The 24,596-nt window shown below is 36.0% G+C and overlaps 1 protein-coding gene across 1 annotated transcript in view; it reads left to right on the plus strand.

Moving 5' to 3' along the window:
- Positions 1–24,596, plus strand: part of LOC150097868 (rab-like protein 2A) — a 105,426-nt gene that overhangs the window by 9,553 nt on the left and 71,277 nt on the right. The window contains exon 2 of the mRNA XM_090406215.1: positions 8,554–8,583. Coding sequence (XP_090262341.1) covers positions 8,554–8,583 — 30 coding nt within the window. The remainder of the gene's footprint in view (positions 1–8,553; positions 8,584–24,596) is intronic.

Consider the following 24,596-nt stretch of genomic DNA (forward strand, 5'->3'; position numbering starts at 1 on the left):
TGTTCAAAAGAAAAATATAATATATTCCAGAGATACATATGGTATTAAATTTGGAGACACGTTTTATAATAAAAAAATGGAAAATGGGGAGCTCATGCCAAGAACATGGCTCATTTATTCCAAAACTTTAAATTCTGTTTTTTGTTTTTGTTGCAAACTTTTCACACCTACTGAATCAGGTAGTCTTGTAGAAGGTCATAACGATTGGAGAAACGTAAGTACAACTTTGCATAGACATGAGACTAGTTTAACTCACATGAAAAATTTCTTAAAATGGAAGGAACTTGATAAAAATTTAAAAAACAAAACTACTATTGATTACCAGACTCAAAGCATGTATGAAATGGAAAAGAAACAATGGACGTGTGTTTCAGAATGCTTGATTGAAATTATAAAATTCCTTGGTAGCCAAAATTTAGCTTTTCACGGATCATCTGATAAATTATATGAAAGGAATAACGGCAATTTTTTAAAATTAGTCGAACTGTTTGCGAAGTTTGATCCCGTTATGGAAAATCATGTTGCAAGGGCCCTACATCGAAACAATAGAGTACACTATATTGAGTAAAGACAGTCAAAATGAAATACTGGAAACTTTAAGTAACGCAATCAGGGATACAATTTTATTATCAATTTGAAAATCTAAATGTTATTCCATAATTTTAGACTACACACCTGATGCAAGTAAAACAGAACAAATGACCATTATTATTCGGTTTGTTTCCTATGACAATGGAATTGTCAAGATCAGGGAAAACTTTTTTAGGTTTAGCAGATATATCAGATTCGAATGGACGTGGTTTATGTGCAACAATAATGGAACATTCCCATTGAAGACATGCGAGGTCAAGGGTATGACAATGGGACAAATATGAAAGGGAAAAAAATATGGGCTCCAAAATTTGCTTTTGAACAAAAATCCTCGAGCTTTATACGTGCCATGTGCTGCTCATACTCTAAATTTAATCATTAATGATGCAGTCAAAGTGAATGCAGGTGCAGTTAGTTTCTTTGCAATTATTCAAGAAATATACAATTTCTTTTCATTCTCCTACAAACGTTGGAAAATCCTCAGCATGAAGCACAAATTACATTATGTGCTAAAATAAAGGACTACAAATTTATTTGCTCTCTTATAACTTGGCATGATTTACTTAACAGAATAAACCCTGTGAGTAAAATGCTTCAAGACAAAAATATGAACATTACACTTGCTTTAGAATCTATCTAAAACTTAAAAATATTCTTACAAAGAGTATTGATCAGATACAAATTTTAAAGAAGTTCTAAAAATGGCAAAAGAACTTAGTGAAGAGGTGGATGGAGAACAAGAATTTAAAGCTGGTATGGAAGTTCGACGACGAAAGAGGACACGACAATTTGACTACGAGCATCATGACGAAACGCCACAATCGCCAGAAGATAAATTTAGAGTGAATGTGTTTTATACACTTCTAGACGTTGCAATGTGTTCTTTAATAGAACATTCTGAACAGCTAAAAACATATAATAATTTCAATTTCTTGTATAGATTTCTACAAATTAATAATGAAGATTTAGAAAATATTGTGACGATTTAGAGATTCTCTTGAAGGACGGCGACAATAAAGACGTAAATGCAATAGAACTACAGGTATATGACGAGTTATGTGCTTTCCGGGATATTTTTCGGAAAAATAATTTAAATATTGAAAACCCTATCGGGTAAATGGTCTCCACGGCTTTGCTGGCACATACGCACTCTTTTGTCAAAATTTTCCATGACTGTTTTGCATAAATGTGGCTGAATTTCGTAGATACAGCACTCAATTTCCTCCTTCAAGGCATGGGTGGTCGTGGGCTTGTTGGCATAAACCTTAGACTTCAAAAGAAAAAAGCCCCAAAGAAAAAAGTCCAAAGGCGTTAAGTCACATGATCTGGGTGGCCAATTCTGATCACCAAAACGGGAAATTACACGACCAGGAAATGACTCATGCAGCGATTGAATTGTTTCTCGGGCTGTATGGCATGTGGCACCGTCTTGTTGAAACCACATGTCGTCCACATCCATATCTTACAATTTAGGCACAAAAAACTGGATTATCATGCGCGATAGTTAACACCATTAACTGTTATTGCCTTACCAGCCGCATTTTCGAAGAAGAATGGATGGATGATGCCTCCAGCCCAAAATCCGCACCAAACAGTGACACGTTGTGGATGCATTTATTTCTCAACAATCACTCGTGGATTTTCTGAACCCCAAATGTGACAATTTTGTTGATTAACAAAGCCATCAAGATGAAAATGAGCCTCATCACTGAAGATGATTTTGTTCGAAAAATAAGCATCCACTTGTTCCATAATCCATTCAGTGAACTCTCTTCACTGTGTGTGGTCAGTAGGCTTCAGTTCTTGAGTCAATTGAACTTTGTAAGCATAAAGATGCAAATCTTTCGTGAGAATATGCTGTAGAGACTTCTCGAAATGCCCAATTCAAGACCATGGTGCCGAATTGATGTTCCTCTCAGCAACACTCTCATGAACTGCTTCGATGTTTTCTGTTGAAGGACAGCCAGAGTGTATAAGATCACTAATTGAGCCAGTTTCCTTGAATTTTTTAATTAATCTTTTCATAGTTGATGAAGGTTAAATCACTATTCCGACCATATTTTGTATGAAAATTGCAAACTGTAGCTGCCAAACCTTCATTATTTTTAAAATATTGCTCGACAATGAAAATGCGTTGTTCTTTCGTGTAGCGCTTCATTTTTAATAACCCTGAACTGTCAGCTGTCACACTGTCTTTTTTTTCTCGTTGGCAACACTTTACTGCACAAATGGCGCTAAATTTAAATCTTGCGTGAATTTTGGGACACCCTGTATATATATATATATATATAACTCGTATACAAATTTTTTTTAAAATTTTTTCTCTGGGGTTCAGTGCGCCACTTCTAATCATGCAATGCGCCACTTTTGGCGCATGTGCCATAGGTTGGCCACCCCTGCCTTAGACTCAATCGAGGGAAGCCCTAAACATCATGTCCACACAACGATACGACATTCTGACAGTATCTATCATACCTTGCCTTGAACTCGCTCACCGTCATAGCACCCACAACAGACTGGCAGCTTCACTCATTTACCATTCTAAAAGTGAAGAACCCAGCTCTAACACCCTTGCTAACCACAGCTTCCATAGGTGTCCCCTAGTTTTCCCACCACCAGTCCTGATCTCAAAAATATCCTCTGAATTAATCCTATAGAAACCTTTTAGCAATTTGAATGTCTCAATCATATCTCCCCTTTTCTGCCTATCAACCAATTTCTGCAACCCACAAATCTTCAACCTGTTCTCATAAGGTTCATTCCACAGACCTGCTATCATCTTGGTCGCTTGCCTCTGAATCCTCTCCACCTCCTCCCCATCAAGAAGAAACCTAGGTGACCAAATCACCTATATGGCTCTTGAACCTACTATATTACTATATTTTTTTATTACTATATTACTTATTATATGGTTCTTGAACTTTACCTTCCCGTGTACTAAAGCTCTAGCCTGATCAGTTTCTTCTAGCATAATCCCACCAATATAATAATATTAGATATACCAAAGAGCATAACTTTCCATTTACTAACACTGAACTGAAAGCCATTTTCACATGCCCACAGTTCGACCTATTTAAATTATTCTGCAAGTCGGTCAGCTGCATTTCTGATTACCCTGTCTATCTTTGCATAATCTACAAAGATCTGTTGTCACCTGTTAAATCCTTACCAACACATCGATGTAAAGATTAAATAAGAATATACCGGGAATCGATCCTTTGGGATACACCACCAATCACATCAAATCTTGTAGATCTACATCCCCTACACACCACTTTTTGTTGTCTACCCCATCCGCTTATCCAAACTAGTAATTTGTAATCTAATCCATATCCTTCAATTTATACAACTGCATTCAGTGCTGTATCTTGTCAAAAGCCATAGCAGAATCCAAAAGTATCATGTTGTATTTATTCTTCCTTGTCTAACCCAACTGTAACATTATTATAAAATGTGAGCAAGTTACTTAAACATGATCTTTCTTTAGTGAACCAGTGCTGCTCATTGCAAATTGTAGATTCTCTGTGAACTCATTTCTGTATGCATGCTCTTACCAATTTTTCCTAATTTTTCTCTGCCACTCCATAGGTGTTGATAGTTGGATACATCAGTCATTGTACTACCCTTGTGCAATGGGATTATCATATATTCTTTCCACTCCTGTGGAATTTTTCTATTCAGATAGAAAGATTCCACAGATTTTTACTTTGTGTTGAGACTCAAATTATACAGCCAAGTCAAAGGGCCAGTCAGTTCTGCTGAACACTTTTTTACTTTTTTAGCATTCATGCTGATATCCCATCATTTCTTACTACCAAATTCATATTCAGTTTGTGCAACAGCTGCAGCATATCCTCTTCATACACCTGAGAATGATAGTTTTTTTGTAAAATGGACACTCATTAGTTGAGCACCCTCTTCATCTGCATTAACAAGAGTTATTCTTTCACATTCAGTCTTTCTTTTGTTTGCAACATAATGATAGACTTTTTTTGGGTTGTCTTTAGCTTGTAGAGCCAGTTTCTTTTCATACTCTCATCTCGTTTTACCTCTTCTAGCCTAAGCCATATATTTTTTGTAACTGACATCATTCTTATGCATAACATGGTATTCCTTCACACATAATCTTTCTCTTAAGGGAAAGAGAAGCACAGAAGGATAGTGACTGTCAATTTAATGTTGCAAAATGTAAAGTTACACACAGTGTGTCATGTGATTGACTTGGGCAGTAATAGTGGACATAGAGTTGAAGTTCAGAGGACATTTCAAAAGTTGGCAAAATAGCTCAAAGGATTACTTGCATGTTGAAAAACATACAGGTAAAGATAGAGAGATTATTATCCTTCTTTATAAGGCTATGATTTGGCCACCTCGGTTTGTTGGGGATCAGGTGCCCACGTGAAGAGGATTTAGAGACGGGTGACATGTCTACATAATGCTCCCTATGAGGATGTATTGAAGGTGTGAGGATTGTAGAGCTTAGTTGACAGATGGAGGAGAGGGGACATGATAGAAACTTATGTTATTAAAAGGGTTCTATAACATTGACACAGAGAAAAGTTTTCATTATATGATGAATAGATAGAGAACTAGGGGTCGCCCTTGGAAATTGTGTAAGCATGCAGTTAGTAAGGATGTGCAGACTAGGTGTTTTACTTGGTGAGTGGAATGGATTGCCAGCTTTAGTTGAGTGCCCTGAAGTACGATAGGTATTGTGTGTATAAAGATTAGTGTCTCTCTCATGATGAGGTTTCTGACTCCATGGAGACAATCATATAATAATAAGATTGCATATCTATTTCACCTCTACTCTGTTTCTTCCTGAAACTAAGTACACATTCTACTATTGCATCATTGATGTGTTTTTTAAATACTTGTTTCCATATGAGTTGACATATTGAAAAGAATTATAAAACTGGAGGAAAACTCACATAAATATCTTTATTAGCATAGAATTTTTACTTAAATATCATAGACATCATCAGTACAAGATCACCGGATGGCAATTAAACATTAATAGACAATTCAGAAAAGCTGCACCTAAGTAGCTAATGTAAGATCACTATAAAAGGTCAATTTCCTAGTTAGGAAATTAGTTATCTTGCATTAGCTACTTAGGTGATGCTTTTTAGAATTGTCTCAATGTTTAATCACGCTACCTCTTGCGAATTTCATAGTACACACTATTTGCTCCGCTGAAAACTATGCTGCATGTTGATTCAGTTAATGTGGTGCTTACATATTGCAGTCCTACCATGGAAGCTCATTTTGTGAACCTCGTTCTGAATGTTTTTGTACAGATGGGTTTTTCAGTTGATGCCCAGAACTCCACAATCAATATGTTGACCGACAAATGGTGGTTTTTACATATTATCCTTCATAACACCATATGGTCACATTCGGTGAGTGTGGTGGATCATCCACTGTGGGCAGCACGTGCAGTTGCCTTCCTGAGATGGCCCAATTTGTCAACAGTTTGCCAAACAGATAGGCCTGCAACATGGCATCCTATTGCTATGCCTCTCTCTCAGTTCCATTCTCGCAGCCATTTCACCTGGACACATTTGAACTGACTTGGGAGCATCGTATTCCTCCAATTTATACTTTCTACAAACATGTGACTTGTTGCATAACATGATGCACCTTTCCAGTGGGGGGGGGATTGAAGTAATGCAGAAGTCATCTATCTCTAATCCAGTTAATAGTTAGGTGTGATACCTTTTGACTACTTGTGATATATGATTTCTACATTACTTCAAACTTGGTATCTCTTCTGGGTCTGGCTCCCACTGATGAGGCCAATCAAGATCGAAACTGGTCTGGATAGTGGCCCCTTCCCATAATGCATTGTATAATACACATCTGAAAAGGTGTGTGCTTTGCATTATGGGATAATAAGGCATTTGATGTGAAGTCATTAACCTTTATATACAAGTAGCCGAGTCATGAAGATACTTTATGTCCAATTATTGTTTGTTTACACTTGTATAAAGAATTAAACCAATAATATTCTTGGTATCATTTAATTTATAGTATAACCAACTGAAAAAAAACAAAAAACTTTCAGTACCTTATAGAAGGGGCTGGTTTATTTATAGTATCTTTTTCTTGAAAGTTTCTTGTATTTTTACCTAATTTTAAATTTAAACACTTGTATGATTATTTCCATATGAATGAGAAATGCCATATTTGTATGTCCAGTTTATTTGTGATTTGGGCATATGTCAAGATGGAATTTAAATTGTTATTGGTTGGCATTGCATTGTAATGTGATGTGTGTGTGGTCCTGTCATATCTGTGGCTTTTAACAGGCACTTAAGCGCCCATAGGCCTTCCAAGTATCCTTGGATTTCCTAACTATAATACGAGGATAAGAAGGTAACCCCATGCCTCTAAGACAAGAATACTTAGATTTATAGGGTTACCCCTATGCTTCTAAGTATTTTTGTCTGTAAATTGCGTGTGTTCTACTGGTGGTTTGCCTGTTCTGGGAGACAAAAAACCTGAGTTTCTGGGTGAAAAAAAACTCTACCTCCTTATGAGACCAGCTAACTCACCTTTCCAGAGACCAGATAAAGGTTCCAGACGTCACTTATGGATGTGTGTGTATGTTAGAAACAAAAAAAAAAAATAGGTAATTTTTAATCAGTTTTCTCTTGGATTGACTTTCACATCTAGTCTATCTTCGCCTTTCTCAGCCCCCCCCCTTTTTCCCAGTGATTACAATTCTCAGATCTTCAAAAAACACAAGCATAAATTCCTTTTGTCTTTCTAAGCATTTGCTCGCACACATCACTGTCATATCATAGTTGTTGGGATCGCTCTAGTAGTGCTATTTCTCTTCGAGTCTTGTAATTCATTAATGCATCAAAACTTTGAGTTATTTTACTTAAGTCCCTTTTTCCTTTTTTTAATTGATGTTTTGAAATGCAGAGATAATTTGTAATAACTAATAACTTGTATCAATGAAGAAAATGCTTCAAATAGTTAATGAGTTTTTTGAATGGAATGAAAATCAGTTTGTAATTATTTTATACCATATAGGCAAGCCAATATTTGTCTTTTGAAATTTTACAAATTTCTCAAGTGATTGAGGAAACTATAAAATTAACCTTTGTATAAGGTACTGTTATTGTTATTACTATTGGTATTTGCATATTGTACTGTTATTGCATAAGACCTCTTCCCTGTGCTTATTTATTCATTCTGTTTTACTGACCTGCTCTAAAATTTGTGATTTGAAAGCATTCTGTCATAGTGTCTGAGTTCTGTGAGAATAAAGTTGATGTCAATTCAGAAAATGAATTCACATTTTGAATCGTATGATTTTGTGGCATTTGAGAATGTTGTAACTCAAAATTCTCTCTTGAATATGTTGAAGAAATTTATTTCACTTTTCAAGCCATTCCTACATCTTCACTGTTTCAAATTCATTAGATGCATGCACGCTACCATGATTTCCTGAATTTGAAGTGAAGAGAAGGAATGGCTTGAAAAAGGAAACAAATTTCCTCAGTATTAATTTTCCTTTTTTTTTTTTTTGATTACTACCCCTTCCTTTCCATTTTGCAGAAAAATATTAATTCATGTGCTATTCAACAACTACACGTGATAGAAAAATTGTTTTCTTTTCCTTCAACATGACATTGCAATTTGTGTATATATATGTAGCATTCCATGCTTCCAACTTTAAAGCCTTAATGATTATAACATTTAACTGATGGTCCCCACTCATTTGCTGCACAGTCAGTCTAATCCTCACATCACTTTTGCTTTTCATATCTCTCCCAACTCAGCATCTCCTGCAAGCACCTTTGTATTCCTGTTTAAGTTTCTCCCACTAACATATATTAATTCTTGATGTGAAAGTAACTAAACAGCCAGTGTATGTGTGTATTATTGATGAAAATTATCAGTTATAGTAAAATGTCATATACTAAAATATTCCTTTTTTTTATACAGGTTAATAGAAAGATTTCTAATAGATGGATAGTATCCTTTGCGATTTCTATAGCATTCTTAAAATTACATTATGCTCATAATTTCCTAGGTGGTACTGACGTTTCTGATTATTTTTATTATTGATACATGAAAAACAGTTTTTAGTTTGAAGCAGGTTTGAAGATCATTTTCAAAGTAAATGTATAGAACCATGATAGAACAGTACTAGAAAAGAAGGGGGGGGTTTAAAATGGTATAGATACTCTATTAGGTGTTAAGTTGCAAATGGTTGTAGAATGAAGATGCGATGGAATGTCATAATCAATTATTTTCTGGACATAAATGAGTTTTTTCCCTATGTGACTCACCCATGAAAGTTGTAAATCTCTAGTGCATTAGAACTGTGAGTGGGATAAGGTTTTTTATTTATGTTTTATTTTTTACTTAATCCAGAAACCCTGCTCTAGAGACCAAACGTGGAACTTCAAGCCACTTCAGGCCTTCAGTGAGTGGGGTGGTGGTTTCACACTCAGTGAAGAAATTCATCTCCCACTTTAAGAGATTTGCTAATAAGATTTAAACCTGCAGCCCGTTGATTGGAAAGTGGGTATACTACACTTGGCTGTCTACACCAGACTAATTCATGTTTCAAGTTTACAAAAATTGAGCTGCATTTGCTATGTAGCTCAGGCAAAGTATAATTATTCTGCTGACATTTCACTAAAAGCACTTTATTAATATCAAGGCATTCTTAAGAACATGTGTAATAAATAAATGCAAGATGTGAGCAGAGCAGTACTCACAACTAAATATTAGGCTAAAACCACTTCTACCCCCCCAATCTTAATTATTATTATGTGACACCTCCAGGGAGTTCAAAGACTCCTCGAGGGAGGGTACCTACTCTACAACTCTGTCTCTACCAACTACAATAAACTGTAACTACACCAATGCTATCTACCACCCACCACCACTAGTATTTTCACAGACAATCACAAAATCCATGCCCATGGTGGGATTCGAACCCTCAGCCTTTTGGCTGGAGAGCGGATATACTAATCGCTTGGCCAACCAGGCTGGCAAAAGTTCCACTAGAACTGAACATACAACACTGTTTCTTTGGGAGGCTTAGAATCATGGACAGCAGATGCCACTTTCCCTGAGCTACATAGATTCTCAGTAGATAATGAATGATGGCAGAAGCACTTAGTAATTTTTATGTTGGTGTGAAATTTTTTTTTCATTAATGGAAACTTATTGAAAATAAGTCCTAGGACCATCATTTTACATTGTGGTACTATCATAATTATCCTGTACACTCCCTAAGGGTACATATCTGGAATTTGACAATGATGTGACATCCAAGAACTGTTATCCTGGGATGTCACAGAGGTGTTATGTAAATAAATAACATAATTAAGTAACATTTCAAGATTTAAGCATTTCTATTTGTTGTGAATGGAGTATACCAACATTTACTATTCCTGTCTTGCAGCCAAGCAGATGATATGTAATTGACATGGATTTCATTCCTACTTAGCATGGATGTTAATAAATGTCTTGATAGTAAATGGCTAAAATTTCCCACTATGAGATTTGCACCTTGTATATCGGTGGCCTAGAGAGCATGAAAACACCATATCTCTAGAATAGGTTTGTCAGTTCATCCAGCTACTTGGCTAACTAGTGATAGTAATGTTATATAGATTCCAAAGCACTATGGGTGGAATTGCCTTTTTAAAGTTAAATAAAAAATAAAATAAGTATGCTATTTTTTTTCTGGTAGATGTAGTTTTCTAAGCAGAACTAATCTTCCTCTGTGATGGAGGTCCCCCTTTTTCCTTCATGCATGCCCAAAGTCTCTGAGGCCACATAACAATGGCAGCATGCACAACATCCAATAGAAATTTGATTTTGAGCTTGTTATTCCCTATTAAACTAAACAAATACGATAGTCATTTCATTCCTGATATATACTCTTAGCTGATGTTCAGATGCTGGATGAGTATAACATGATAAAGTTTGCATGATTACTAGTATCTTAGCAGTTTTCTTCCAAATCTGTTATTTGTCAGTTTGCCAATATAATCATTTAACTGCATCAATTCACATATACCTTGATTGACCTCAGAGTCATTTTTTCTGCCATCCTGGCACCAAACACAAATTTTTTGTCCTTTCCGCTTTGTGTTACTATATACTTTCCACCTTATATTAGCTCTTCCCACACATTCTTGAATGCTGATAGCGTGAAGTTAATTTTTGATAGCTTCATTTTTAATATAAATCTGCCATTGATGGCATCTGTTTACTCTCCTTTTCCTCAGAATTCGTCTTAAGTCAATTTTTCTCATTATTGAGGTGAAAAAAGTAAAGGGTGTTCATCGTAGGCCTAGAGTAGTTAGTATAGGGGTGCAAGACAGCTTTGATAGTATTAGGAGACAGAAAAGACAAATGGATATGAGAGAGAAAAAAGGCCTCAGCTCTTTTATATCATTATGTAGTCCAAGGCTGTTGTTTTCCTTTTTTAACTAGTCTCATGCAGCTGAACAACCAAAAGACCAATCGAAACTAAAGTGCAAAGGTGACTTGATACCCAGGTGGTTAGCATTATTTAAGGTAATCGCCTTCTCTGCCTGGGATTGCTTTCCAGTCATCCTTGCAATTGACCATAAGACTAGTAAACGTAGAGGATGGGTTCATTTTAAAAAAATCTCATCATCAAATTCCTGATATGCATGCTCAGGGGGGTGTATAGGATAATTATGATAGCACTGCATGAAAAAGTTACACTATTACTAACTTCTGATCAACCATTTTCCTCCAAATTAATCTGTTGCCTGTCAAGACTCCATTATCAGATCTTTAATTTCCATCTTTTAAGGCACACTTTTTACTATATCAATCCAGCTATATCCTGGTCTTCTTCTGGGTCTTTTTCCTGCCAGCCTGGCAAAGAACACTTGTTTTGCTGATCTTTCTCTCCCATTCTCTTTAAGTGACCATATCACCTGAGATTAGCTTTAACAAAACATTCCTGAATGCTAACAATGACAAGTTTTTTCTTAATATCCTTATCTTTAATGTGATATCATAAAATCTCTCATAATAAGTACTTATCATGTTCGGTTTTACATGTTTTTCTAAGAAGATTGCACATAAAAAATGTCAGTTTTGTCTATAATAAACTTGTATTTGTAATAACTTAACCGTGGGCCTTTGTTAAAGTAACGTGGTGCATGACATCAGTATGTAACACTATTAGCTTATGTCCATATATGGCAATTTCAAAAGACGTGAAGTATGACGTCATCATGGTCGGATGTTAATACGTGACCATGTATGGAAATTTTGAGAGATATGTGCATGTGTACAAAGGAAGTCCAGGCGATATGTCAAGGACTTTGTCTTAGGTTTCTCAACCTCCTCTTACCTGGGTCCACCAGCATGTGAGGTCCGTTGTCAGTAATTGAAAGAGAAGCATCATAGGTCTGAGGTTTCTGAGTCTTCTCTTGCCTGGATCTGCCGCCACGTCAGGTCAGTTGTCAGTAATCGACAAGTAATCAGTACTGTACTAGATAATGGAAATTAATATTGATTTAAGCTTACTCAAGGTTCGCATTATTTTCAGTTTGTGTAGGTATGACTAGCAGGATATTCTCGATTAGCATATATATATGTTAATATGGATTAGAATGTGTAAATATTCTGTTTTGATTTAATTAAATGGTTTGTGAAAAACACACTGGACTGATTCTGTCGATGCACTATCCTGAAAATTTTGAACCTGCATAAGATAAAGTTTAAGTGATAAATAATCAAGCCACGACTAATTGAAGGTAACATTTAACATAATTGGGGAATTTATCTTTAGTTTAAAATCTTATAATCTTGCACTCAGTACATAGTCTAACTGGTGCAGTAAAACAAATAAATTTGTTAGACTATAGAGCATAAGAACATAAGATCTAGTAGAAATAAATGAATGGTAGCAGTCGACCATTCACAACAATTTCACGAATATTAAGTGAAGAACAAAAAAAAAGATGAAGCGGGATTGAGAAATGCATAGCAGAAAGTAATAATACTACCATTGATGCCATCTGTTCACTCTCTTAATCTTTCTCAGAACTCTCATATCAGAGGTCTCTAGTCTTTGATCAAGTATTTTATTTCTAACCCAGCTCTCAGATCCCTAAGTTAACATTGGTTTCAATACATGGCATATTAGGCATATACAATACTTGTATATGCCTAATTTAGTGTTTTGACTAATTTCTTTCTTATTCCATATAAATTTATTCAGCTGACTTCCTACCATCTTTACTAATTCTATTTGTCTATTTCCAAATTTAATTAATTTTTTTAACTAAATATTGTTAAAAACAAAATTTGACAAGTCATCACTCCACCTTCTTTAAGAACATCCTTGGCCTCATTTCCCTTCTTTTGGAATCCAATTCGTTAGTATGATGGTCCATTGCTCATCTTCTCTTCTGGATAGATGTCTGGCCCAGATCAACTAACTTAAATACAAATCCTTGTTATATTCTTAAGATTTCTCAACTAAGTCTGGCAACCTCTGTTGGCCTGAATCTTGCTTGTTCTTCACCAGCTTCCCTTCCACAACATTTCTTAGTCATTTCTCATGTATACTTGCATAAATCTTACCAGGTACACTCAGCAGGGAAATATCTCTATGATTCTCACATTCCATTTTATTTCCTTTTTTATTGATGGGAACTATGAGAGATCTGCTCCAATCATCTGGAATTTGATTCTTTGACCAGGCCTTCTGAATTATGCAATACAGCCACTGTAAAACTTTTTTACCTCCATATTTGGACATTACTGCCTTTCCACATTTCAGGTTTTTGATGACTTTTCAACTTGAAAGATGGATATGTATTCCTGACTGCATTCTTGTTGTGGGAGTCTTATACCACTGTGCTGACACTGCTTGTTTCATTTAGCAGTCTTTCAAAGTGATTACCTCAGACATCTAGAATATTTTATCTTCAGTTTTCATGTCACCTTTATAATTTGTGATTCCTTTTACAGTACTTTTTCCTCCATTTCTAAACTTTTTCAGTAGCCTCCAGAATATTTTACCACTTTCCTGATGTTTATTTTCTGTTTTTATCAAAGTCTTCCCATGACATTTGTTTAGATAGTTTTACACATTGCTTCACTTTCTTACATTTTTCTCTGTATTCTCTAAGAGCACAAGCTGACTTACTTGCCAGGAACTTTTGATATGCTTTTTTCCTTTCCTTGGCTGCCTCTTTAATGTTCTGATTTTTCTATTCTTACAGACAACCTCACCACATGCCTCTCTGGCTGGATCAGTTGTGGGTCAATCACAGTAAAAATAAAATTCTCTATTTTTACTGTGAGAGATATTTTAATCATGTTGTACCACCACAATGTAAAATGATGATAGAACATAATTAAAAAACTCGCACAGTAAAAATAAAGAATTTTATCTCCCCCTACTCCCTGGTGAATGTTGCATAATACGGGTGATCTACAGTACCTAACCAAAATTTTAGTATCTCCTGGAGTGCTTCTTTCTAAATGCAGAGTTTGTTTGACTGATCATTGAAATTTCCACAATACAATATCGTAGCATTTATATGTTATCAAGCAATACAGCTTCAAACATCCATAAAATGTTGCAGACCAATCACACATGTTCATACCTTCTCTGTTACTACCTGGTTTTCATCTTCCCCTATTTGGAATAAATGAGTATTGAAGTTCAAAAGCTGAGATTGCTCCTGAATACTACAACATTCTGTGCTTAACTCTAAAATTGCTACAACACTCTGACATTTACATTCTTTCCATTAATAAAAGTAAAATTTGGTATAAGGAAATCTTGAAGCTCTTCCACAGTTGATTACTGACAACAGCACTTTGCTTCATAACTTACCAAAGCTCCAAAAATCCCCTAACAGGAGTGATCTTGCTTGGCGAATAGCATATGGTTGCCTTCCAGTCAGTACCATCAAATGGAGGTACTTTAACGTTGGAGTTCCAATCTATGACATCTATTATCTATCAGAAACAGTAGAACATGCATTCTACAGCTTCCCTGTATATTTGGAACAGATTATGTAATGTGCTGGGCATTCCATTACTTTCAACAGCACAGGTTCTTTTTTTTGCAGTGCATGCCACCTGGCAGCAATGGGAAGAGACTTTTGATTTTTTTTAATTAATGAATTAAAATACCATTTATGGAAGGTTTGGAAGAAACATGGATTTGAAAACCATGTTTTCAAATCCATGTTTCTTCCTAACCTAACATTTGTATGCCAATTTATATGACATACAAATGTTATACATTATTGCATTATGGGAATTTTATTTTTCAGTCAGATGATTTTTGTATTTAGAAAGAAGCATTCTAGGAGATATCAAATTTTTGGCTAGGTGGTGTAGACTACCCACATTATATGATATTCACCAAGTATATATTGCTGGTTTTCAAATCTATGTTTTTCCTAACTTTCCATAAATAGTATTTTAATTCGTTAATTCTAAAAATCCTCTCTTCCCAAAAATCCAATTCTCTTGGTGACAGGTGGGGGATTCCTGAAGAAAAAAAAAAAAAGAAAAGAAAAGGGAAAAAAAAAAAACTGTTCTGTTGTAAGTAGAATATATGTTCTACTGTTTCGAATCGGTAACAGAGGAACATAGGAGATCCCTTCATAGATGGGATCTCCTATGTTAGGGTACCTCAATTTGATGATATTTACTGGAAATTGACTATATGCAATTCTCCCAGCAAGATTCCTCCTGTTAGGGTATTGTTGGAACTTCAGTGAATTAGAAACAAAGTGTTATTGTTAGTACTCAAATGTTGAAGTTCATGGCAAAAGAGTTGATTTCTTTCTACCATGTTTTGATTTTATTAATGGAAAGAATGTCAATGTCAGAGTGTTGTAGCAATTTTAGAGTTAAGCACAAAATGTTGTAGTATTCAGGAGCAATCTCAGCTTTTGAATCTTAATAATCATTTATTCCAAATAGGGGAAGATGAAAACCCAGGTAGTACTGGAGAAGGTATGTACATGTGGTGATTAGTCTTCAACATTATATGGATTTTTGCTTAAATAGCAGAATTTTAAGACTGGAAGCTCAAAGCCTCCATGCTTCTTTGATAGTTGAAGAAATTAACTTTTCAACTTGTTGGTATCTGCTGGACCAAAAAAAAATTGCACTGGTTTCCTTCATTCTCTGTAGTTTTGCAATATTTATTATGTACGACTGAGCAGGGATGATTATGGTTTTATGTACCATGGGTTTAGAAGAAAAGGAAAGTGTCCAAATTTTCTGGTCTTCTAAAGTTTCAGTGTTTTTGTATATAAGTTCTTGAACTGGTAATATTGGGTAAGTGAAGAAGGGAATTCCAAATGTAGTAAGAGATTCTTTCTTAGGGGTTAATTCTAAGGAAGTGCTTCTGAGATCTCACTTTCCAAAAACTTTAAATTTGTCTTGTTAGCATTAGCAGTTAATCCATTGATTTTGTTGCATTTTTTAAAATACCAAAAAAAAATGGGTTACAAAGTAAATTATACTTACCAAGAAAATTAAAGGTTGAAACTAGTCTGGGTAGTGACCCTCCCATAATGCACACCTAATCCACCGTGTGTTTTGTAGATCCTAAGACAATCAATGTGAAATCATCAGAAAAATAGCTTAGCCATGAAGCCAGACCTTTTCCAGTACTACTACCTGGGTTTTCATCTTTCCATATTTGGAATAAATGATTATTAAGGTTCAAACGGTGAGATTTCTCCTGAATACAACATTCTGTGCTTCACATTCAGTCTTTGTGCTTATATTTGGGTGAAGGGTTAAGCAATATAATTTCTTGGCAACTATAGTTTGCTTTGTATTAACAAATGAAAAGATTTTGTGCATCCACTGTTAATAGTTCAACTTTTGAATCATTGATAGTGGATGTAGAAAATTTTTAGCCAACTACTGCTATCAGTACAGGGGGTCCTCGACATGTATCATTTCGACTTTACGGTGGTAATCCCATAAATAATTTAAAAAATAAATTTTGACTTGAAGCAGCGCGACATAAAATTCAAATGTCACGGGTGAACTTGTTTGGGAGTGCGGCGGAAGAATATGCCGTTACACGGCGTTTGTTTAGGAGAGTTGGTGTCTCTTGGTTCCCAACATACATTCTTTGGATACCGCGTGCTTTGTTTACATCTGCCCTCTCACTTTTGTGTTTGTGTTTTTTTGTGACTTTTTACCCTTCAATATGGCTCCGAAATGTAAGACAGACTCTTCTGATGGCAGTGTGTCGAAGAAAAGGAAAGCCATTACATTAGAAGTGAAATTAGACATTATTAAAAGGGCAAAAAAGGGAGAAATGCCAACGAACATCGGCCGCACGTTGAACTTAAGTCGTACCACAGTCGGGACTATTATCAAGGATAAAGTTCGCATCCTTGAACACGTGAAAGGATTGCCGCCCATGAAATCGACTGTGATTACGAAAAAACGTAGTAGGCTCATGATTGAGATGGAAAGGCTTCTTGTTCTTTGGCTGGAAGACCAGCATCAATGCCGTATATCCCAATTAGCCTCATGTTAATTCAAGAAAAGGCGAAAAGATTGTTTGAGGCATTGAAAAGTGAAAGGGAGGAAACAAGTGCAGGTGAAGAGTTTAATGCTAATAAAGGTCGGTTTACGTGGTTTAAGGCTCGGGGCAATTTACATAACCTTAAGGTGCAAGGTGAAGCTGCTAGTGGTGATGATAAAGCAACTAGTGAGTTTCCTGAGGGGTTGGCTGAGATAATAAGGGACGGGGGTTACAGTGCTCAACAAGTGTTTAATGTGGACGAGACAGTCCTATTTTGGAAACGTATGCATATTGGCAACGAGGAGAAGGCAGCACCAGGCCATAAAGCTGGTAAGGAGAGTTTGCTTCTTGGGGCTAATGCTGCTGGCGACTTAAAACTGAAGCCCTTGTTGGTCTATCAGGCTGAAAATCCAATGGCACTAAAGGGCATTTGGAAGGGTCAGCTGCCTGTCTGGAAGAGGAACTGTCTCTTCAGTTCCTCTTCCAGCCTCTCCATTTTCTTCAGTTGCACCTGCAGTATCTCCTGCACCTTCTGCAGCCTGTCCTGACTCTCCTGCCTCCTCCTTCCATTAAGTCAGTCTCTCCCTCTTTGCAACACCCCTTTCAGTCTGCAAGCCAACCACAGGATAAAAGGTAAAGAATTGTTTTCATTTTTTTTTTAATCACCTGTACAGAATGTACAGTTTCATTTCATTTTGGGGATTGTTCTCATTTTTCTGTTTGTTTTTTTATTACGGTTTCATTTTTGTCATTTTTCTGTACTATACAGTAATTATGTTCTCCCTTTCATTTTTCTATGGCCTAGTTCTGTTTCTTGATATATACATATGACTTTAGGGTGTTTTAGGTTAGGTAAGTAACTTAGGCTATGGTAATTCTGACTTGCATTGAAAATCACCTTATGGCGGTCTGTAGGAACGGATCGCTGACATAACTTGTACTTGGTTTATATTTATTTTAGTTACTGTAAAAAAAAATAAAAAAAAAAAAGATAAAAAAATAAATAATTCAAATGAAATAAAACATATTATTATGTTGGAAAAAGCTAGTAACACTGCATTTTACCTGAATATTCTAAATATTTTTATGCCTGTATTTCTTATCCTCTTGATTTTAACAAAATCACTCATAATCAACAAAATAGTTTGTAATGACTAGCATGTCCTGTTAAGTGAGATAAAAATAAATATTTGACGTAAAACATGCATCCATAATTGGCATTTATTAAATAAACTGAACCTAACTTTGAGTTCACTTTTCAAGCACTGCATATGTATACATACACCCACACACACATATAGGGCTTGAAAAATTCTGTGCTAGCTCTCCATTCAGGAAGCCAGCACAGTATCAATATCTCACTCATCAGACATTAGCCTAGGTGTGCTCTATCATGATCCCTAATATATCATAGTCACGTTAATCTTAGAATATGGTTAGTTTATATGTTTTTGTCATGACTAATTTTAATCCTGTATAACTTCAACACTGGTAGTTATAAAGCATATATGTTAAATAGTTATCTATTTAATCACTCTGTAAAGGAAGTAACCATCTACAGGTATCCCTTGCTTAACGCGGGATTTGATTAACGTGCCTTTAACCCTGCAGAGTTCGCAGCTGATCTGACAGATACATGCAAAATGTTTAATATAAATATTTTTACACAATTTGGTGTATAGCTTGGAGGTCATGAGTAGCTGTGCATTTGTGCATTCATATGTGACGAGTGATATTCCACACTGTTTTTTGCTGTCAGTTTGGTTTAGCACGTGAAAAAAGGTTTGTGATATTTGACAGTAAATTGTATCTGAGAGAGATACCGTGACCTCCAATGTCAATATAGTATGGTTTATTTATTTTTTTAAATTCTTTGCTCAATAATTTCTCGATTGTAACTGAAAATAAATAAACCATCGTGTATTACTAAAATAGGGAGCCAAAGGCTTATTTATCATACATGTCCTCTAGGAGATATGCTTTACATTATGGAAAATATTAAGGAAAGTGATCTGGAGCTTACTCCACCTTTACTATGAGTTGCCCATAAGGTAGTGTAAAAATTCGATGTTGCCAAAATAAATTATCTAAAACATCGACCTTTAACAGAAGGAGCTCACCTGAATTTTCTTGTACAAATGTATATTTTATTTCTCTATGTAGAGCTATCTGTATAAAGAGCAAAATAAGCCCAAAGGGAATTAACTCCTTCATTGTTTAAGAAGGGATATAGAAGTATTGAAACCAAGAGCATTGCCCGAAATTCGGCATGTCTTTTGAAAATTGTTTGCAAGACCCGTCGCAGGTGATCTTCAAGGTCAATATTAAAACTTTTAGGGTTGGTTCGAAGATGAGAAGGGCTTCCTTTTCTTCATCCTGAGTGAACCATCCACGAGAGAGGACCCAAGGTGTAAGTTCCGGAGGGGAGGGTGGAGAGACCCATCCACCAATGTCGTTCCAGTCACAGCCGAAGATATTCGGAGGCAATAGTTAAGGAGAAATCTTGCCATAAAGGTCCTGTAGTCGAATAAGTGCGACCAGGCCTATGCAGAAATCCTTTGCCAGGCAGTTTAAGACGCTGGAACGCATACCTTATATCCCGCCTGCTGCTACGACTATTCATCCATGCCCGGTGTCGCTTCGAGGAGAATTCCAAAACACGGAACGGAGGAGAGAAACCCCACTCAAGCGCCAGAATAAGGAAAGAAGGATGGAAGACACATACAAGATAGGAAGTGACCCATGTGAGTCTACATATTCATTTATTGTTTATGATTAAGAAAGAATTCCCTATCGCACTGTTAAATTGTCTAGTTTAAAGAGATAGTATTTAGAGCAAATGTGTGTAATCGCAAAATGAGTGAAGCATGAGCGCAGTTAATTTCCCTGGGAGAAATTATTGAGCTAGTAAAATTTCTTTGATTGATTATATGTGTACTTATGATTGAATTTTGTGATAGAGTATGTTCCTGATATCATACCCTAACACAAAATTCAATCATAAGTACACATATAATCAATCAAAGAAATTTTACTAGCTCAATAATTTCTCCCAGGGAAATTAACTGCGCTCATGCTTCACTCATTTTGCGATTACACACATTTGCTCTAAATACTATCTCTTTAAACTAGACAATTTAACAGTGCGATAGGGAATTCTTTCTTAATCATAAACAATAAATGAATATGTAGACTCACATGGGTCACTTCCTATCTTGTATGTGTCTTCCATCCTTCTTTCCTTATTCTGGCGCTTGAGTGGGGTTTCTCTCCTCCGTTCCGTGTTTTGGAATTCTCCTCGAAGCGACACCGGGCATGGATGAATAGTCGTAGCAGCAGGCGGGATATAGGGTATGCATTCCAGCGTCTTAAACTGCCTGGCAAAGGATTTCTGCACAGGCCTGGTCGCACTTATTCGACTACAGGACCTTTACGGCAAGATTTCTCCTTAACTATCGCCTCCGAATATCTTCAGCTGTGACTGGAACGACATCGGTGGGTGGGTCTCTCCACCCTCCCCTCCGGAACTTACACCTCGGGTCCTTTCTCGTGGATGGTTCACTCAGGATGAAGAAAAGGAAGCCCTTCTCATCTTCGAACCAACCCTTTTATACACCAGAGTCCCTGCACCTTTGATTAAGTTTTTGGGACCCCTAGCATCCCCTTGAGAGTCTTGCTAGTAGTTTGGAGAACTCTGTATAATGTTTATTGAAAATTCGCCGACAATCTTACTTCCTCCCTTTACTGCCTTAACCTTGCCTACAGGCCTTTCTTTTTGATTCGTGCCGCGCCCTTTCAATGTTGACCTTGAAGGTCACCTGCGATGAGTCTTGCAAACAACTTCAAAAGACATGCCGAATTTCAGGCGATGCTCTTGATTTCAATACTTCTACATCCCTTCTTAAACAATGAGCAAGTTAATTCCCTTTGGGCTTATTTTGCTCTGTATGCAGATAGCTTTACATAGAGAAATAAAATATACTTTTGTACAAGAAAATTCAGGTGAACTCCTTCTGTAAAAGGTTGATGTTTTAGATAATTTATTTTGGCAACATTGAATTTTTACAGTAGCTTATGCTTGCATCTGCCGAATCTTTTAGTTTCTATATATTTGGTACGAAACTCTTGTAGTTTCTACATTCGGCTATGAAATAATGTTGGATTCAATATCCACTTAATTTCTGCCATCATGATTATATTTGCAGTGTTTTTTCTTTATGTTTTATTGCTTGTTTGCCGAGGTCTGGAGAATCATTTTGCTTGTTATTGTAGAATTTAGCCGATAAAAAAAAACTAAAACTGTTCAAACGACTCTTGATAACTTCTTTTGATAAAAAAAAATTGGAGTAAATAATGTAGCTACAAGTATTTATTAAACATTTACTTTGCATTCATTTTTTATCTTTCCTAAAAGAGTACCATATAAAACGAATTATTAATACAGTAATCGATCATGGACGAATTGTAATTTTTACCATTAGATTTGATTAATGTGATTTTGATATACGCGGTAACATCGAGAGATTAATTAACTGTCATTAAAAAGCTGTCATGCTAGTGAGGATAATTTCTGTGACTTGCATCGATAGCACAAACATCAGTTGTTCTCATTGTTATACATTATACAATTTTAAAAGTGAAAGCTATCTATTGTATCTACAAACACACACATTAGGAATGTTAATAAACCTGGGTAGAGCTAGGATGGAATGCCTAGAAAGGTAGAGGGTAGCCATGGGCCCTCCCATCTCTTCTACCTGGTCATTTTCTCTATGGAGCTTTTTGAAAAACATGCTCTTCATGCTACTGTTCTTAAACCTTCTATCTGGCAGAAATACATTGTTTTCCATTTGGGCACATAATACTTCCTATCCCAACCCCAACAGCCAGTACCATAGAATTTGATTCATTATAGAAAAGGGAAATAATGTCTGTTTTTTCTAGACACAAAATATCAAAATAATTAAAATTATTTTATTATTTGTGTGTTGTGAATTAAAACTTGACATGGTTGCTTTTGTCAACTCTCTTCAGGATCAGCTCCCTCTCCTGTCTGCTCTGGGTGTGTTTAAAGTCTCTTGTTCTTGTAACTTATTGTGTTATCATCAAACAGGGAGATCTACTAACATCTGGTTTGAAGAGCACAGAAATATATCTGCATCAAGTAATTTTCATTTGAGTCAACCTATCCATGCATTGGAGAACTTGAACAAAATAAAATGGGGGGAAAAAAAATACTATTCTTCACTACAGCAAATACAAACCTTTTTGGAATCAGCAATAGATTAAAAAAAACACAACCAAATCTAAAGAAATATAGTTGTGTGAAAGCCCCCATGATTTGGGAAACGGCCATTCTTAGACAACCCATCCAACAGCTACCAGAATCCATAGAGGATGTGATGCCCTCTTAGAACATTAGACTTTTATGCTAGCATCTTCTACTTATTGTTTGCATTTTTATGTGTTGTTACTATTTTAATTTTGTAGCCCATATGATGTATCTGAGACAACTGAAATACTGGAACTATTTAACTTGTGTTTAAGTATTTCATTGTGCTGTTTTCATTCTGTTAAATCAAAGATGAGCTTAAACCTACATCTACATCTAAATATTTGTTAGGCTTTTGGTCCTGATGCTATCCCACCAGTCATGCCCAGGAGATGTGCTTCTGAACTATTACTTGTTCTTTATCATCTCTATAACCATTTAATACTTAGCTGGCATCCTCTTGCTATAGCAAGGAAGCAAGCCTGTATTCAGCCATTTCCAAACAAAAGAGATAAGTGTGCCATTAAACTGTCGACCTAATTGCTCTCACTTCAGTGCTGTCTGAAGTAATGGAGAAGGTCATCAACAGTCAACTTCTTCAACATCAGAAAATCAACTAATCACTGACTACCAATATAGATTTTGCCAATTGAGATTCACGGAGATCCTCTCCTACGTCACCCACCTCTGTACCCTTTGTTTGAGAAGGTTTGGTGAAACCTGTGCAGTCACACTTGACATTTCTAAGACATATGATAGGATTTGGCATCAAAAGCTTCTCAGTGAAGTGCCATCTTATGGGCTGTCTCCCTTGCTTTGCAATTGGATTGTCAGTTTTCTCTTGGGCCATTGACTGCATGTATGGTGGAGGGTGTTTTCTCTTCAGATTTTCTGACTAAAGCAGTGTTCTTCAGAGTTTTTATTCCAACTGTATAAATCCCACTTCCATTTACCATGCCCCTTTTCCACCCTCCAATTGATGTCTCCCGTAGTTAGTCTCCCATAATAGTTGTTTGGCCTACACTAATTGTGCTAATCTGCCGCTACATGGCAGCTGCATCTTCCCATGGATCTCCTGGTCTATAGCAGCACCCAACAACATATTTTGTCCTATTTGCTTCTATCTTGCACAAGATAGCCTCAAATAAAGCATCTTCCTCAGACCTAAAATACTCTTGAACTTCTAATTTTGTTGGTTGTAATTCTGCAGCTATCATCAATATCCTACCCCCTCATCATATTCCTTCTATCCTCCCTGAAAATACAATACCCTTTGAATTCAATCTCTGTAACTATAATTTATGTACATTATCTAATACACTTTTATAATTTGCATTGAATTTGACTGCAAATATCAGGTAATGGAAGTGTGTGCTCAGAAGTGTCTGCAAAAATAGTTTAGCAGTTATGATTGGGTCAAAACTGATTAGAGAATCCAAAGTAGTTTTGGTTTTGGGATGCACATCTTTATTGAATTTATTGATTTTGAAATTTCATAAAATGTTTGCAACATATCACAATGAAATATAATATCTGTAGTTAACTTTAAAATAACCGTATAAGAGGGTGGTCTGCAAAGTTCTCAGCCTAACAATGAAAAAACAAATTTATAATTTCAAAATTATTATTATTTTTCAACATAATCTCCCTTAAGACTAATACATTTATTCCTGCGATGCCCCAGTGCCATTATCCCGTCAGTGTAGTGGTTCTCAGTAAGATCTGCAAAATACCCTCAATAGCTGCGATCATCTCTTCATTCGAAGGAAAACTCTGACCAGCGAGGAAGAGTTTTAGTTTTTGGAAGAGATAGAAGAGTCAGAGGGAGCCAAATCTGGGGAATAGGGTGGATGTGCCAACAATTCATAGTGCAGATCCCTTTTTCCCATTGCCAAAACACTTTTGTGGGTAGGTGCATTGTCCTGATGAAAGATGATTTTTTTCTTCTGCAAACTGGGTCTTTTCTCACGAATTTTTCTTCTGGCCTGGTTAAAAGATCGGAATAATGTTCCCCAGTTATTGTTTTACCCTTTTCAAGACAATAAACAAAATGCCTTTAGCATCCCAAAACACTGATACCATGACCTTTCCTGTTGATGGAACCGACTTTGGCTTCTGTCCACTTCTGCTGTTTGGATTCTGGTGTGTAATGGTGAATCCAAGTCTCATCCATAGTAATAA

Source organism: Typopeltis vanoorti, chromosome 16 (assembly GCF_054136105.1).
Source record: "Typopeltis vanoorti isolate ZY-2024b chromosome 16, IOZ_Tvanoo_1.0, whole genome shotgun sequence".
Classification (NCBI taxonomy): Eukaryota; Metazoa; Arthropoda; class Arachnida; order Uropygi; family Thelyphonidae; genus Typopeltis; species Typopeltis vanoorti.